Genomic DNA, 18,722 nt, shown 5'->3' with positions numbered 1-18,722 from the left:
TGAGGTTTATGAGAGGGAACCTCAAGAGAATGGAGCTGCAGGGCGGAGTCTGCCTGCAGTCTCTGCCTGCACCTCGCCGTCTCTTCTGTCCTTTGGGCAGGCAGTGACCGCAAAAGGGGGACTCACGTGGACAGCAGTCAGCCCTGGGACTGTGGACAAAGGGTGAAGCACAGCTGGCATGGCCCAGGGCCCCCTGCTGGGAGAGGGCACGGAGCATCAGCGCCCCTGGCCTCAGGTCTCCTCTGGGGGACATGCTGGGGTGACACTCCATCCTCTCTAGAGGAGCAACTTTCCTAACAGCCAGAACACTGTCCAACCTACCAGGAGGGGCCTGGCAAGCTGCTGGGCTCTCGTCCTGCTGGTCTGCTCCTCGCCTCCCACCGTGGTTGGGGAGGGAGGGAGGAGGTCACGCCTCCTTCCTCTGACCCAGGCAGTTTCACCTGTCAAAGCTGGCGTAACCTTAAACTGTCGAGCCTCTGTTTTAAGGACTGGTCAGAAGCAGACGAAGCAGTGACTAGCCCCATCACCCCCCACACGCGGGCACTCGCCCTGCAGACTTACCAGACAAAGCAGCAGAGGCTGGCAGGGAGCGTGGTCCCGGGGCCGGCTGCCTCCTCCGCTACCCACTAGAGACAAGCTCCTCCTCCTCTCCTCAGCTTCCCCACCTGTGAAAAGGGGCTACTGTTTCCTGCATGAGGCTGTCAGAGGATTAAGCCATTCAGTCCTTACAAGCGTGAAGAGCATCGACATGGAGTCACTGAATCCCAGTGCTGCCTTCAAGCCACTGGAGGAAGTCACAGTGATGAGCATGAACATTTGAAAAAAGATGACAAGGGGCCTTAAAATTGTACGATCTTAAAAAAAATGTTCAATCTAAAGAATGCAGCCTTTTAGACTACAGGAAGACACTGGGAATATAAATTTGCACAATCATTATATCTTTTATTTACATATAGAAATTAGTAAAACTTAAAACAAAACCAAATGCGACTTGTACAGAAATCCTTTAATTTTCTTTATTTTCACACATTAAAAAATGAAACACACTATACAAATGGTTTTTCATAGCAGATTACACGTGGGTCCATTCAGACTTGCTCTCACAGTGCTGCCAACATTCTAAGTGCTGCCTAAGACGACAGCGGTTAACCAAGTAGCCAATGTATTGATTTAAATGCAGTAGCATGCAGCCCTCAGCATGGAAGGTTCCAGTCCCCTCTGTTCTTAAATTAGGTTAAATGGCGTTGGTGTCCATATTTACAGACTTGAAATGTATCAATCCTGAGCAGTTCTGATGTACATCTGAGACCGGCTGATGGAGTCTTGGTCCCAGGTTTAAAAAGGGAGGTCCAAATGGCGGCAGGCTGGCTGCTATGAACTTGAGTTGATTTCATTTTTTCCACCAGGAAGTATTTGCAGCGGGTCGCACAGTCAGACCCTTCTAGAAGGGTTAAGCCAAGTAACTGTAGGTGTCCTTTTCACCATCAACTCGCTCCAAATATTCTTTCTCGATCAGAATGTCAATGCATTTCTGAGCATTATTTTTAAAAAAGGAAGAGGTAGTGGAAGGGGAGGAAAAACACATTTATTACCAGAACAGAGACAGGCCACTCTCACCACGATCCCCCCACCCTCGGGATCTCAGTGGGGAGCAAATCCCCCCACACATCCCTCTGGTGTGTGCTTCTACTTCTCAGGCAGCCAAGACACTGCCTTCCCTAGTCGAGGCCCGTCAGCGCCCTCCTCCTTAAGGTCCTGGAGGGCGAGGCCTCTCCGGAGACGGCGCCCGGGAACCGGGCAGGCGCTGCAGTAGTCACGCGGCCCGATCTCTCTCCCCTCAGTCTCGCCTGAGGATGTCCTTCACAGGGAACGGGGCGTGGGGACTCTGAACAAACGGGCGCCTGCGCTCCACGCAGCCCCAGGGGAGTCCCGTCAGCTGCCGCCCTCTGGGGCTCTGCACTGGCTGCCGTTTACCCCGGTGGTTCGGGAAGGAAAGAGCTGCTTAGCTGCCGTCTTAAACAAGCCCCGTGGAAACGAGCGAACGTCAGTCACCAGGAGCTGTGCGTGCTCACAGAAGATGCCCCACGGCAGTCAGACGAACACGCGGCCACAGGCTAGACAGAGACGGATCTCCAAACGTGCCGCCAGCAGACACGGGAGAGCGGGTACCCTGGGGCCGTGCGTGCGGAGTGCAGGGTGCGCACACTGCCCTACGGTGTCAGATGCGTGACAGGGGCAGCTCTACAGAAGCACAGGCACTGGCTGGGAGGGAGCAAGAGGGAGGGCACTGGAGACGCTGGTGACGTTCTAACTCTTGCTCTGGGTGTGGCTGTGCAAGCGTATTTACTTTGAGAAAATCAGCAGGCTGAGTACTTAGCATCTGTGCACTTCTCTGTATATATATTTCAATGAAGTGTTTAAAAACTAAGCCTATTGTCTTTCTGTTACATATGAATAAGCCATCCTGTTCAGGAAACAGTAATCAACCCACTGTTGGCTACACCTCTCCTCTTGTAAAAGAACCACCCGAGCGTGTCTGCTTGGAAACTTCTGTACCTTAATGACGGGGACCCGAGGCTTGAATCTGGACGACAGCTGAGTCAGCACTTCTCCCAGCAGCTGCTGGTGTTTCAGAACCTTCCTCATTTTCATAATCCTCACGATAGCCGCCTAAGTAACCGAGGAGGGAAAACACACGTGTCTACGAGAGTCACAACAACTCTGCTGCTTCGCGACTGAGGACAGCTAGCAGAGGCCGCCAAGTTCTCTCCAGGCCCAGGACTACGGTTCACGGCAGCGAGAGGGGACAGGGGCCACCTCCACCCGCCGGCATTTCAGCTCGAACACAACAAACATTAAAGTGTTTACAAGTAATTACAATAATCTAACCCAAATATAAAACATTTAAAAAATGAAGAAAAAGTCCATCTTCAAAGCCACACCAGCTGCCCACCCTTCACTCCACACTCCTTCCTCCCACTGTAGTTAACGCGCCACATTTACTTGTTCTCATCTATTTCATCTGTTATTTCATCTACTCCATCTAGAACCATCCATCATCCTGGCAACCACTTGCAAGTCACAGCCAACACACAGCCCAAACGAAGCACCAGACCGGCTTCAGTCACCAGCTCCCGTGTGAGGGAACCCACGCGACACCGACATGAACCCAAGTCACCTGGATCAGTAGTTTGCGGTCTTCCTCGATATTTTTGTGGGTGGTTTCCTGTTCCTGCTTCTGTTCAGTTTTCATTGGCACATTGATGTTAACCCTTAATTTCTTACTGTCAGGAAAAAGGAGGAGAGCCATCAGCACAGCTTTAGAGGAAGGCAGGGAGGCTTCCCTGCTTCCATCCTCCGGAAGCGCTCTGCTGCCGCAGGGAGGTGCGCGGCCGCCGGCTCCGCAAAGCGCCCGACCCAACCCCGAACCCGGCGGCTCCTCGCACAGGGCGGGCACCGGCTGGGCCAGGCACAGCACACCTCCACTGCAGGAAACCCGCTTCCTCAATCGGCTCTCCCAAATTTTGTCAAGTGAAATAAGATCACAACACTTGGACACAGAGGTCCAAACTTTCTAGGCGAGCCATTTAAGATTTATTTGCCAAATGAAGAAAAAACCAAAAACTGAAATGGAGTCAAATAGACCCAGGATGGTCCGGCGGAGGCCTCCACGGCCCCGCTCCCTGTGCATCGGCCGGGAAACGCCCGGGCGGAGGCGGGGGAGTCTGGAGTCTAGGACTTAGATTTTTCTTACTTTGTATAACCAATTTATAATTTTATTAAGGTCGCCCAGGGCGGAGGTGGGGGATCTGGGGTCTGGGACTTAGATTTTTCTTACTTTTTATAACCAAGATATAATTTTATTAAGGTATCTGGCTTCAATTCCACTTCATCAACATTTGCATTCTCATCTTCCAAGACCTGTAAGAAAACAAGCGTTACTACGTAACACCTCAGGAAGACCCTTTCTTCTGGCTTAACAGAAAAAGTACACAAACATACCAGTAACTTCGACTTCAATAAAATCTGAAGGACTTGCGCCAAAATGTCCTGCAATTAAAGAGAAAAAGATAAGTTAAAGAGAAAATGCATTTTTCTTTGCAATGAAAACCACAGGCAATCCCACGTCAAACAAAAGTCACGCAAGTTGAAGAATACATCCAGAGGAAAAGAGAGGTGGGGCCTCTTCGTGGTTCTCAAATTCACTACTTCCTCCAGTACTTCTAAAAGCAAACTCAACCCTTTTCTGGCCTTCATCACCTGACAATAAAGACTGACAATTGTGTTACAAATGTTAGAAACTGTGCAGGACCGACTGCTTTAAGTGAACCCACAGGAACCTATCCACCTCCTAGATGCCTGACAGCTCGTCCCGGACGCTGACCGCTGCTTCGTTCAGCAGGACTGGAAAAAACGCTCTGTTCATGAACACGAGGGGGCCTCGTGGCCGGCGACCCTGTTCTCGACTTGCCTCCGGTGAACTCCAAGCACACGGTGCGGCCGCTGGGCATTTCCTCGCTGTAAACGGTCGGTGGCTGATCATCTGCCAGCTCTCCCTTAGTTTCACAGATTCTCAATCCCAGGAAATCAGACAGCACCATCAGCCTATTGCACAGTTACCTGGACTCCCACATACCTAGGACCCCCGCCACAGGTGGACAGAAAGGGCCTGCCCTCGTCTGAATGGATATCCATTCTGGCCAGAGGGCGCAAGGTGAAAGCTACAGAAGTGAGAGGCCTCTAGTGGGGTGACTGGCCCAGAAGCCCAAGCTGGATCAGAACACCGCCGGCTACGTCCGGAACGGGGACGACAGAGGCTTTGCCGAGCCAAATCTCACTAAGCAAAGACGGCTGCGGTTGCAGGGAGCAGACAGCAGCTGCATCCCACAGGGAGCCCTGCCGCTGACCACCAAGGCAGGGCTCCGCCAGAAGCCAAGCAGAGGAGACCCTGGGCCGTCAGCTCTGCAGAGCAGGGGCACATGCAGACCCTCCACTGCCATTTGCGCCTGCTTCTATGCAGAGACGGAGGGAAGAAGAAAGACTCTCACGTACAAAGGAGCAAAGTAATCTCATTAGAACTTGAAGATGTATTCTGGACTACCTTGAAGTATGATCAAAAGATCAATGACTTCTAATTCACATTCCATGAGGCTAGTATTACCTTGACACCAAAACCAGACAAAACATTATAGAAAACAACAGATCAATATCCCTCATGAATATAGATGGCAAAAATCCTCAAGAAAATTCCAGCAAAATCAAACCCAGCAGCACATAAAAAGTATTATAGACCATGACCAAGTGGATTTGTCCCAATAACGCAAGGGTGGCTCAACATAAGAAAACCAAGCAACGTAACACACAATAGACAAAAAGCACAGTCATCCCAATAGAGCGGGAAAAGCATTTTAACACAATCCAGCACTCTTTCATGATAAAAACACTAAGAAAACCAGGAATGGAAGGAAACTCCTTCAATCCAATAGAAGGCACCTAAGAAAAACCCACAGCTAACATACTTAATAGTGAGAAACTGAAAGCTTTCTCTCAAGATCAGGAACAAGACAAGGATGCCAGCTCAATTCAACACTACTGGAAATGCTATCCAGAGCAATCAGACAAGAAAAAGAAATAAAAGGCATCTAAATGGGAAAAAGAAGAAGTAAAACTATCTATATTTGCAGATGACATGATTGTACATAAAAAAACTCTAAAGAATTCACAAAAAAAGTATCAGAACTAATAAATGAGTTCAGCAAGGTTGCCAGACACAAGACCAATATGCCATAATCCAGTGTATATCTATACATTAGCTACAAACGATTCCATTAACAATAGCATCAAATATAATAAAATACTTACTAATAAATTTAACCAAAGAAGTGTAAGACTTTTATACTGACAGCTATGAAACACACCTGGAAGAAATTAAAGATAATCCAAATATATGGAAAGACATCTATATTCATGGATTAGAAGACTTAATATTGTTAAGACGGCAATACTCCCCAAAGCAAGCTGCAGATTAAATGCAATCTCTATCACAATTCCCGTCGCCTTTTTTTAAGAAATAGATAAGCTAATTCTGAAATTTATATGGAAATGCAAGGGACCCAGAATAGCCAACACAATCTTAACAAAGAATAACAGAGTTGAAGGTGTCAATTTCAAAACTTACTACAGAACAATAGTAACCAAGACAATGTGGTACTGGCTAAGGACAGACATAGGGATCAGTGGAAAAGAAGTGAGAGCCAGAAATAACCCCATACATCTATGGTCAACTGATTTTTGACAAGGTTGCCAGGACCAATTAATTGGGAAAGAATAGTCTTTGACCTTGGATCAGGCAATGGTTCCTTAGATATGACATGAAAAGCAGAAGCAACAAAGAAAAAATAAAGTGGACTTCATCAAAATTAACTGTGTGTGTGATAAAGAAAATGAAAGGACAACCCACAGAATGGGAGAAAATGTTTGTAAATCATGTATTGGATAAGGGTCTACTACGGAGAATATATAAAGAATTCTTACAACTCAGCAAAAAAAGGACAAATAACCCAATTAAAAATGGACAAAGAATTTGAATAGCCATTTCTCCAAAGAAGATATACAAATGGCCAATAAATATATAAGATACTCAACATCATTACTCATTAGGGTACCACGATGAGATGCCACTTCATACCCATTCGGATGGCTATAATCAAAAAAATAGATAATAACAAACGTTGGCGAGGCCGTGGAGAAACAGAAAGCCTCATGCGCTGCTGGTGAGAACAGGATCTGGTGCAGCTACTGTGGGACAGGCTGGCAGTTCCTCACAGAGCTAAAGACAGAGGTCCCATGTCCACACCTGGGTATCCACCAAGGGAACCAAATATACGTCCATACAAAGACTTGTACGTAAACGTTCACAGCAGTATTATTCACAATAACCAAAGGGCAGAAACAACCCAAATGTCCATCAGTTGAATAGATAAAAATAATGTGGTCCATCATTAACTGAAATATATTTCAGCCCTAAAAGAGAACGCAAAACAGATACTTGCTACAACATGGACAAACCTTGAGAACATCACGCCAAGTCAAAGGAGGCAGACACAAAAAGCCACATATTGTTCCATTTATAGGAAATGTGCCAAGGAGGCAAATCCATGGAGGGACGGGGAGAAGGGGGTAAAGGGTAGTTACTGCTAATGGGCATTAGGTTTCTTTTTGGGGTGACAGAAATGTTCTAGAATTGGACAGTGCTGGTGGTTGTACAACCTTGAGAAATACCAATGAACTGTATAATTTAAAATGGTGAATTTTGGGGCCGGCCCTGTGGCACAGCAGCTAAGTGGGCACATTCCGCTTTGGCGGCCCGGGGTTTGCTGGTTCAGATCCTGGGTACGGACATGGCACAGCTTGGCAAGCCATGCTGTGGTAGGCGTCCCACATATAAAGTAGAGGAAGATGGGTACAGATGTTAGCTTAGGGCCAGTCTTCTTCAGCAAAAAGAGCAGGATTGGCAGCAGTTAGCTCAGGGCTAATCTTCCTCAAAAAAAATAAATAAATAAATAAATGGTGAATTTTATGTTATGTGAAATATATCTCAATAAAAAATATGACTGAAATGAAGAATGACATTAAAATTAAGTGAAAATTTAAGCTTAGTAAGAAAAGCTTAGCTGGAAAGAGGGTTAAGAACAAGCTAAATGATGGGGCTGGCCCCGTGGCCGAGTGGTTAAGTTCGCGCGCTCTGCTGTAGGTGGCCCAGTGTTTTGTTGGTTCGAATCCTGGGCGCAGACATGGCACTGCTCATCAAACCACGCTGAGGCAGCATCCCACATGCCACATCTAGAAGGACCCACAACGAAGAATACACAACTATGTACCAGGGGGGCTTTGGGGAGAAAAAGGAAAAAAAAAAAACCTTAAAAAAAAAAAAAAAGAACGAGCTAAATGAGAGAAAAGTATGCCACGTGTATATGCACACGTGAATAGGTGTATTGTTACACTGAGTTTAAAAATTAAGCTTTTTTTAACAGGTATTAAAATCCTGGAAGAAGAGCATATTCATACTCATAAGGCAAATATCTATTTCAAATCAAAGACCGCCCCCCCATACTCTTCCCACATCTTCCCTGCAATGTCCCCAAGAAGAGGGAACTGTGACACGACGAGACAAAGAGGCAGGGGAACGCAAGCATACCATTTTGATCTGGGTGCTGTCGGTGAGCTGCTGCACGGCGTAGGCGTCTTCCGTGTTGTACTGAAGCAGGATTGCCATCTGGAAAGTAGAGGCCTTTGAGGTCCCCCATATAAAAGGAAGAGAAGTGAAATTTAAATGCATGGAAAACAACTCCAAAAATACACAGCCTGAGTTTGAAGAACTTATTTACGAAATGAATTCTTTGAACAGAGGCAAAAAATAAAGCAGATCTACTTAAAAGGGAATACAAAGTGTGGAAGTTCCAACACAATGCAACATTTTCCTGAGAGACGTCATTTCCTACCTTTCAAACATTAAAATGACTTTGAATCATTTTATGATTCAAAGAAAAATGAATTTCTTCTAAAATGTTTTGTCTATGTAAACACACATTATTATATGCACACTCATTTTTATATAGACAAACAAACACATACCCATCTGGTATATACAGAAACATTAAGCATCAATCTTCAAATTTGTTCTTGCCCACCACTAAAGAAAATAGTCTCTTGGTACATTATTGACATAAACGACCTGCATACTGAATTCCATTATACTGATTTTTTTTTTTTAAAGATTTTATTTTTCCTTCTTCTCCCCAAAGCCCCCTAGGTACATAGTTGTATATTTTCAGTTGTGAGTCCTTCTAGTTGTGGCATGTGGGACGCCACCTCGGCACGGCTTGATGAGCAGTGCTAGGTCTGCACCCAGGATCCAAACCGGTGAAACCCTGGGCCGCTGAAGTGGAGCGCATGAACTTAACCACTTGGCCACGGGGCTGGCCCCTGACATTTTTTATCCTAAGTACTGTACTACGTCGAGTATGAAATGCCTGAAAGCAGACCGCAGCGGCCCTAAGGCAGCCTTCAGGGAGCTGCACACCAGGCAGCATACTGGTTCTAACCCTTAAGTGTGTGGAGGGAACGGACGCCCACTGAGGTCTCACTCCTCTTGTGGGGGAGCCTGGCACCTTTCACACATTTCCCATGGGAATCCCTTCTCCCTTCTTTCCCATAATCCACAGCAGCAAGTAGAGAACCACGAACAGAAACCTTGGTCAATGAGAGCAACAAGCGACGACACTGTAGGCCTGCGTTAGCGCTTCTGAGAGCCACTGGTGCTTCCGGAGACTTCAGGATGCCAATCAGAAAAATGACCAGGGCAGGGAGGACGTCTCCAACCTCCGGACGAGCAAGGACCAACACCAAACCACTCAAAGAAATGCCCCATAGCCCGCGGTGCCTCCCCAGGGGCACACTGCCATGCCTCTCACCGCATCCTTAACACGCTGCCTTTGACTGTATATAAATCATCTCAATAAAGCTGATATAAAAACTGCCCAAAGAATCAGAAAAAATACCTTATTTGTTTGTACCTTATTTTTATTTAAATAAAAATACAAGGGCAGGGAAAGAGCAGGTGACAGCCATATGACATTATGCCTGCCCTGGGCCACTTAACACAGCAAACATAGCCCTTGCTAGGCGCCCACCTGGTCATAAAGGGGTGCTGAAAGTTTAGGGACTAAAGCACAAACTCACAAATTCTTCCATGTGTATTTGGGGATAAAGAAAACAAAATTTCAATTGTATAGTAATCTACATCCAAGTTGATAAAGACCTCTGGACCTGGTGAACAGAATACTACACATTTTAACTATTGTATCTGGGTAGAATTATTGAAAGTTTAAATTAATGAGTAGATTTGAGTCTGAAAAACCCAGTATGAAGTTTCTTAACACTTAAAAACAGACAATTATTTTTATAAGCTCACCAGTGAAAGCTTCTCAGAAATTAAAACGAAGTAACTACTTATGAAACCCACTGTGCACAAAAGTTCAAGTAGAAAGAACCTGGATTCCTCAAGGGAAAAGATCTTAGCTGAAATTCTGGCTCTGCCACACATAAGCTAGAATCCAGAGAAAGTAACTTAAATTAACCTGAGCCTCAGTTTCTCATCTATAAAATGGAAACATGAGTTACACAGTTATTATTTAGTACTCAGTATTGTTGTAAGCATTGAGGGTTATTATTAATGTGAAACTCTGTCAAAGGAAAAGAACTATTATCATAATTAAATAAGAAACTCCAGCTTTTCAAGCTTCTACCCGAACACTTAACGTGCATCAGGCAGGAGCTGTGCCACACACGTACTAAATACACCATTTCACTTTATGTTCACACCACTTCTGGTGCAGAAGCAGGAACATCCCCCCTTTACAGAAAAGAAAGCTGAGGCTCAGTGTCATTAAGTAACTTGTCCCTTTGCCAGAAGGAACTGGAATTCAGCTCATCTGACTCTAGATTTGTTGCGTGAATCACTGGATTCTGATTTCTACAATTTGTCTTAACTTCATTTAGACTTAAAAAAAATTCCAAAATAAAAAGGTGATCTTACCTGCAAAGTATATCTGTTTTTGAAGCAGTTTGTTACCAGTTCTCCTTTAGACAGTTGATATAACCATGTCAATTTTCTGCCACTGTGACGGCTAGCATAAAAAGCTGTGAACCGCTGGTAACTACGTTCCAGCTGGATAAAAGGAGAGCTTTATGTGAAATATATATCTCACTATATTCTACAGCCAGCATTTCTAAATAAAATACACTGCTCCAAAATTACAGTACAAAATGCTTAATAAAAGTAAAATGCTTCTACTTTTAGGTGTTTGACTCTCTTGCAAAGCATGTTAATTTAAGCACTCGAAGGTACAATCAAAAAGGGTAAGCAGGTCTCCTTACAATGCTCATCACAGAACCAATGAGGCTCTGCCTTCTAACGTCAATAAACATGTGAGTGGACATGAGCTGCGACATACGGAGCCAGCCTTCAGATGTCCTATCCTGTCCCTGTGCCGTGTCACACGGCGGACCAGCGGGAAGGCCCTCTGCAGACACCGTCCGGATTGGTGGGGAAGGCTGCTGTGCCCTCCACACTCACGGAGCAGAAGACAAACCATCCTTACCTCCGATGGCAAGGCGAACGTGCAGGACTGCTGGAAGGGCCACGACCCGGAGCTCAGGACTTGAATACTAAAATCCACTGGGGGAGCAGAGGAATGAGAATCCAGGAATACATTTAATCAGTCTTATAAACTGAAAAATGCCACCAGTGCAGATAAATGTGGATTGCTTTTTATTAAAAGAAAATATATTAAATGAAAAATCCTGCTTCAATATAAAACTAAGGCTTGAGCATGTTTAACTTCAATTAAATTATTTTGTGCAATTAAAATTACTAAGGGGTAGAAGAGCCCAAAAATTCTTTTCTTCCAAAGAGTGAGTTTTTCTTTCATTCCACTTCTAAGTCAGAATTATGACATCATATGCCTGTCTTGCTTCCTTTGCTTTAGTTTTCTGCCCTGAGTACCTTCAGTCCACACAAGGCACCCTGAGCTCACCAGGCAGAGACAGCATTAGAGCCCCAAACTCAAGAAGATGAATATCCCCAAAGTAAACGACTTCATCATGCTCTGTGTGGCACCCATCACTGTGAGCAGACACACACGCGATATACACACATGGCATACATCTAATCTACACATTCTAACAACTTCGTCATCAGAGAGCGGACAGTAAGTCCACAGGCACAACTGTCAAGTTTAACAACGGAACAGTTCTTTCAGTGTGTGAAAGATAAAAGTGCCATCTTTCATTTAAAAAGACTGCATCACCATATGATGGCATCAGCAGAATGTGCCATCCTACTGCTACAGCAGGACCTCGTAACAGGAGCCCAGCTGCGGCCTGGGAGGAGGCCTGGCACCCAGCCTCTCTCCCAACCCCAACACCAATCTGAAGCCACGAGGTCTTCAGTTTGACTCTCTTATCTATACGGCCAAGTTAGTTTCTTATCATTAAAAAAAACTGCTACAGTGGCTCCAAACTAAGATTAAAAACATTAATTAGAAATTACACTGTGCGTGGAGCCCCAAGCTGGCAGATGCCCAGGGTGGGGTGGCCACCTCAGCAAGTGGAAGAGGTCAGGGCTCAGGACCTGGAAGCACGCCACCCGCTCAGCTCCGAGTTCCCTGGGAAAGGCTGACGTGCTTCCGTGGCTGTCACCTCCTACTGTCACATGGGGGTCATGACGAGTGCCGGGCATTTGGGAGGAACTTCTGTTTGTCTGCCCTTGAATTCCTGATAATGCATTTACTACCCTTAATATTCTGTCTTTTCTCGCACTTGCTGTAAAGAGTGCTGACTTATCTGAGAACGTTCCTGTAAAAGCAGCTGTAAACGTGGATACTCACAGTCCAGCGGTTCTGAATTTGTCAGGTGCTTTTTGAACTGCTCATTCAGATCTTTGCTTACACCAATGTCTTGAAACATCCGCTGAAGTTTAGACGTGTACTCAAAACCACAAGCTTGCTGAAATAAACCCAGATAACTATCATATTAATTTCTATAGAAATATAAATGTATACAAGAAAATCTATAGAAATCACAAAATGTGACACATGCTTAATTAATTGTATGAAACTACTATTAAAGCTAGTAACATTAAATTGTATCTCATGGTACATATGCAATGATTAAAATTATCAAAATTATTAAAATTATCAAAAATGACACAGCTATAAACTAAGCAGTTAAGTCTTTACACACACAGTAACTATCATTCAAACATCTAAGAACAGGGATTTCTGACACCATGGTAGAATTTTATGTCTCTTATCCACTACTTACAGACTGAATTGTGTTCCCTAAACTCTCATGTTGAAGCTCTGCTCTCCAATGTGATGTGATTTGGGGGTGTGGCCTCAGGGAGATGCGGTCATGAGGGTCGGGCCCTTGTGACGGGATTAGTGCTCCGGTAGGAGAGACCAGAGAGTTCGCTCTCTTTCTCCAACATGGGAGGCAGCAAAAAGGTGGCCATTGATAAGCAGAGAAGAGAGCCACCACCAGAAACTGAATTGGCTAGCACCTTGATCTTGGACTGCCCAGCCTCCAGAAGCGTGAGATCAAGTTCTGTTGTTTAAGGCCCCCAGTCTGCGGTGGTTTGTTAGCGCAGCCTGAGCAGAATAAGACACCCACATAACTATAACTTGAGGGCAAAGTGAAATATGCTCTAAGACATATAACAGCACTCGAAAGGCCAGCAAGCGCCGAAACAAATGCAGGCAAAGTGCAGAGGTGGCTGAATAACGAAAGAACTACTCAATAGCAAAGTACCACTGATGCTTCCCGCCCTCCTGCAGATACAGGGCTAGTGACAGTGAACCAAGCCCACACCAAAACAGCACGCTGACCAGCTCTAGGCCCACACGATGTGAGCACAGGCAGAGCCACTCTGAGCAGTGCTGATGCGTGAAGACAGAACCGAGGCCAAATGTGTGGGAACCAGGAGAGGATGCTTGACGGTGAGCACAGCAAGCCAGGCCCAAGGGAAGAGAGGCCCCACAGAGTGGTGGGGAGGGGTCGGGAAAGCAACTGCGGCCCAGTGAGGGGAGACCTGGACTTATAATAGCTTCGGCGGGTTTTCAGCGGCGGAGCAGCAGAGCTCACACCGTACAAACTCCTTGTTATCTACTGACAAACGGCTTTGCCCAACTGATAACCTGGAGAGGCTAAGAACCCTAACCATGACTTAAAAACTGGAATTTTCCAGGAAAAGATTAAATTTACCTTTAATTTAGAGATCATGCTTGCTTCAGCATCGTCACTGGCACTGTTCTGATGGACGAGTCTTTTGGCCAGCATCTTGGCGTAGAACTTCTGAAACACGTCTTTGTCCTCTATGTACTTGAAGACAACCATCTAGCAAAGGCACCAAGAGCACGCTTAACACACTTATAAGCCAACTGTCACCAAACACAAACCAGAAACCAACATACATGCTGTGTGTCACCGGCCCCGTATGCCAATGTTTGTAACGGCAAAAAACGCCGCCGCACAGTCTCTGAGGTAAACATTTTCATCAGCCCCTTAGATGACATCAAGCTGGTCTAGACTCAGTACTAGTGAGGAACGTACAAATGCTAAAATTAGTGACTCAATTTAGGGAGTAAAATCACAGATTCAAAATAAAATAAATGATCCTACCACTTTTCACTTTTCAGACGCCTTACATAAATAACCTTAAAACAACTTGCCAGATGAAAGGCTACTGAAAACTGATGATTATTAAGCGTCTTACCACTTGATTGAGTGTATCTTCCAGTTCTGCCTCTTCTGGGTTCTTGGAACTGAAATTTTAAAAAAAGAAATAGTTTTAAAACAAATCAGTAAACATTTAACCAACAAGCACCATTTAGCTCAACTATCGCACCAGAATGTAGTTTGGAATGTTCAAATGATCCGTTCTCTTCCAATTAGTATGTGGGAAGGGGGGCGGGTGACTGCTTACCTACAACAGTCTGGCGATCTCAGACCATAACTGCCACGGAGGAATAGATTATGAAATAATCACTTAGACTATGCAAGATGAAATGCAACACAAGATACTTATAAAAACGTCCCCAAAACATTCTGAATGCACTTTTCCTTTAAGATAATCCATTTAAATATAAGTAAATGAGCTTCACTTTTCTAATTGCTTCCCACAATATGCTTTACTTTAACTTTGAAAAAATAAAAAGGCAAACAGTTTCCTTTTAATGGCCGAATAATGAGGATAATAAATAAGTTGAAACTACGACCAAGTGCTGCCTTCCAGTGCAGCTATGTCTACAAAACGGATGTCTGTCCCTTAACAACTGACTCATTCACTCTACTGTGTGAACAAATATTAACTGAAAGGCGATTTCAGGGTAAATGAATATTTTAAGGTTTACTACCACAGTCCCTCATAAGTAAGACCCCTATAAATTCAGGTAAAATGATGCAGCCTCCAAACAAGCTCTGAAGAGGTACTTCTACTTAAGAATAGACGGCTCAGAAAATCCAATCCTATTCTGCTCACCAACAGGCCAGGGCCGATCCTCTGCCCTGACGCAGTCTAGCCGGGTGCCTGCTCGACTGAGGCCCTGACACGTGCTCACCGCACTCCGCGTTAGGACTGCCTCCCTTCTGTCTGCCTCAGCAGCTTAACCTGAGGAGGATATACCAGCAGACTTGACGGGGGCCATTTAAAAAAGCCAGTGGATAAAACAGACACTGTGCTCGGCCAAAAAAACTGAAGCCCTACTAGAATACCTCTGTATTTAAAATACTGAAAATTTTCATAACACAAAGCGTGAAAAAATGAAAAGAGGTCAGAAGAGGTATTTCAATTTAAAGTCCATTTTCATTCCTGAAATGAATACATTAGAGGACCTGATCAGAACTGCTAAATTACACATCAGACCAGCATTGCAATAAACAGAAAAAACCCAAATACTCAACTCACTGGCCTTGGGCAAATGGCTTTCTAGCAAAGTCAAAAGAGACAGCTATTGACCTTATCAAATGTTTTCCCATGCCCATCAAGAAGACCACATCGTTGTTCACACAGTTCTCTGTTAATATAGCAGATCACAAGCCATCCTTATATTCCTAGAGAGGGAAACTCTGTTCTGGAGAATTATTCTCTATTCACTAATAAATTCAGTTTGGTAATATTTTACTTAAGATGTCCACAACTCTATTCCAGGTGACATTTGTCTGTAGTCTTTTTCTTGGTATGTGTAGGTCTTCTCAGTCTTTTTCATAATGAGGTTATGTGAGCCTTCGAGAACTGTGTAAAATATAATTTACTAGTATCAAACCAGTGCAACCTGGGGGTGTGGAAACCACTCTAACAACGTTTGCTGATTGACGTCTGGAGCAGCATAGTAAGCCCTGAGCATCTCTGAACTGAGAGAAGCTGGTCAAGCGAGAGAAGCCGAGGAAAACCACAACAAACACACAAACTAAAAACTCCAACTTCAAAAACACGATCTAGAGGAGAGAACCAGATCAGACAATGCTGCCTTTAGCTCTTAAGACACATATGTGTTGACTAGGAAAAATCTCAGTTGAGAAATGTTTAAACATGTAAGGAATATGAGATGGCAATAAAACAAACTCATCAATAGAGATCAATGTTAAAAGCACACGGAATAAGGAAATGCTGTTGTGTGCGGAGTCTTCTGCTTTCAGAAACGGCCAGTGGGAGCTACTGCAGCACATTTTCAACTGGAAAGTTAAGCTAGCCCAGTGGACAACAACTAGAGTGCAGAAGAGAAAAGGTTACTCTCTGCTGTAATCTGTGCCCCCGTAACACCCGGTGTGACCCCCACAAGGAGCTCTGTCAGCTAACTAAGAGTCACGCTGCCTGCGATTCCCAAAGACATTCTTAACGTGAGAAAAAGATGGTAGATTTAAAGTATTTTCTCAAAAGGCACAAAAATTACAATTTCATGTATGTAACACGCAATGTAAATTTTAATTTCTTATGTAAGAGCTGAGGTTTTAAAAAGGTTTCCTAAGGAGAAACAGGAAGTCACTAATACCTCTTCTTGAGCAGGGAGTCACAGTATCGGGCCAGCAACTCGGGCGATTTACTGGACGACTGAGCCATTTTGGTAACTGCATTGTTGTTTATGAAGCGACCACAAGCCTGGGGACCACACAGAACACAGTCAGAAGACAAGGTGCTATCTGTCGACCCCACAGGAAAGCCACAGTGCCAACACACCCACCTTGTCAAGCGCAGCCACGAAGCCAGCATCGTTGTTGAACGCTGACATCACCAGGGCATTGTACTTTTTATGAACATCCAACACTGTCTGTACATACATTTTGGGGTCCTTAAATAGGGGAAAAACAGAAACAGAAGCTGGTTACTGGGGATTAAGTTATATAATAATGTGTTACTATAAAATATTCCAAAAGATGGAGATACTTCTTCAAAGAAGTTAACGAAGGAGATCAAGAAAGTTTTGGTTTCACCATCAAAACACAGGACATTTTGCTTATAAATACAATAAAATACATTCTCTGTACTCAAAATTAAATACTGATTTTCAGGTTGTATGAAAAAGAATGATTTTTCAAATTATTTGAAAATTCAAAGGGATCATAGAAAACGTAATTTTCAAAGTGACAACTTTGTTAACCAATTTTTGTTATGGTTAAAGATTCAAATTCTGGACTTTGTTTTGCCTGGGAAAACCAGTCAGCCAGTAAGATGAGTAATCAGCCAGTTACCTAGAACTTAACTGGGCAGGTAATGCCAGAAAAATGGAGGGTTTGGGTCCAAGGGCGCACAGGCAAGGGGCAGGGGTGGTCAGATGGGGCTGTGAGGGTCTCACCAGCCCATCTTAGCAAATCAGAAGACTTGTGTGGAAAATAAAGGGAGTTAAGACAGGAACAGCCAGGGCCTGGGACACAACAGAGCACTGGGGCAGCCAAGAGGGAGCCTCAGACAAAGGAACAACGTAACCGAATGCGATGTAAACATCAGCCAGAGGAGAGGCTTCTGGAGCGATGCAGGAGGAAGACAGCAAAGATGGGGGACAAAGGAGACGGACCTGAGTAACAATCAAAGGAGAGTCCTGATGCCGAGGACTCACTGCACGCCAGACGGCACTAAGCCCCACACCAGACTGTCACAATCACCGTGAGGTCGGTGCTATTTGGATTCCCATTTTACAGATGAAGAAAGTAAGTCAGAGGGAAGCACCTGGCCAAGGGCTAAAGTAAAGGTGGCAGAGTCAGGCTTGAACCCAGGCAGCCTGACTCCTGAGTTCAGCATCTCTTCCACGGCTTTGAAAAGGGAAAAGCCTTGGGTGACAGGTCAGGAAGACACACGCAAGGCAGGCTGACCCGCTGAGCCCGACCCAGCGCACTGGCTCTGTGACAGACGCAGCCCCAGTGGGAGGGTGCCACTTCACAAACGGGAGGCCTGGGTGCAGGGAGCTGAAATGGTTTGCTAGTGTTTCCAAATTCCTGACAGATATTAATCCCCAGGATTCAGGAAAGAGAAACCAGAATTCCCCCAATTCTAATTATTCTGCATTTTGATAGCAGTTTACTTGTTTTTAAATAATAATGAGTAGCCATTAAGAATGAATCATTTTTCTACGATAGTTACATGAAGAGTTTCAGAGGTTTTCTGTAAAAAAAAATATACATATATATAATAAAAATGCAAGGTTTATCATTAAGAACAAATATATTGTGACAAGATGCTAATTTTAATAACATCTAAAGTGGCCTCTACCTGATACAGACATTTGATAACAGAAAACATTAAAAGGAAACCTAACACAAAATAAATGCCAAATATTGAAATACTGAAAGCTAATACCACATATATTTAATATTTAAAAATTATCTATATTAAAATGTTAAAACACACACAGCATTAACTGCCCCAACAGATAATTTTGCTGTTTCACAACTATTCCAGACGTAGAAAAATGCCTTCCATTTTGCACTGATTTGGGCTCAATCTTAAGAGTGTATCTAGAAGCATCTTCCAGTTGGCATATATCTTACTTCATATAAACTCCTTTCTTTTTTTAACAACGAAACCATTGTCTACTTGGTTTAGTTTTGGTTTTGCCATTGAAATCAATATTGCTTTTGCCAACTGAGATTTCAGATCACTTTCTGATGTC

At 44.3% G+C, this 18,722-nt stretch overlaps 1 protein-coding gene across 4 annotated transcripts in view; it reads right to left on the bottom strand.

Moving 5' to 3' along the window:
- Positions 1-1,010: 1,010 nt before the first annotated feature.
- Positions 1,011-18,722, bottom strand: part of CUL1 (cullin 1) — a 113,452-nt gene continuing 95,740 nt past the window's right edge. For all 4 annotated transcript variants that reach the window (XM_070618020.1, XM_070618019.1, XM_070618018.1 and 1 more), the window contains exons 10-22: positions 16,800-16,907; positions 16,611-16,717; positions 14,336-14,384; positions 13,825-13,956; positions 12,450-12,567; positions 11,163-11,239; positions 10,598-10,729; positions 8,198-8,290; positions 4,003-4,050; positions 3,839-3,921; positions 3,179-3,284; positions 2,557-2,670; positions 1,011-1,531 (exon numbers count right to left, since the gene is read on the bottom strand). In XM_070618020.1, coding sequence (XP_070474121.1) covers positions 1,451-1,531; positions 2,557-2,670; positions 3,179-3,284; positions 3,839-3,921; positions 4,003-4,050; positions 8,198-8,290; positions 10,598-10,729; positions 11,163-11,239; positions 12,450-12,567; positions 13,825-13,956; positions 14,336-14,384; positions 16,611-16,717; positions 16,800-16,907 — 1,248 coding nt within the window. In that variant the 3' untranslated portion in view covers positions 1,011-1,450. The remainder of the gene's footprint in view (positions 1,532-2,556; positions 2,671-3,178; positions 3,285-3,838; positions 3,922-4,002; positions 4,051-8,197; positions 8,291-10,597; positions 10,730-11,162; positions 11,240-12,449; positions 12,568-13,824; positions 13,957-14,335; positions 14,385-16,610; positions 16,718-16,799; positions 16,908-18,722) is intronic.

This window comes from Equus przewalskii, chromosome 4 (genome assembly GCF_037783145.1).
Source record: "Equus przewalskii isolate Varuska chromosome 4, EquPr2, whole genome shotgun sequence".
NCBI lineage: Eukaryota > Metazoa > Chordata > Mammalia > Perissodactyla > Equidae > Equus > Equus przewalskii.
The sequence above is the reverse complement of the archived record's forward strand: the minus strand, read 5'-3'. Positions and strand labels throughout refer to the sequence as shown.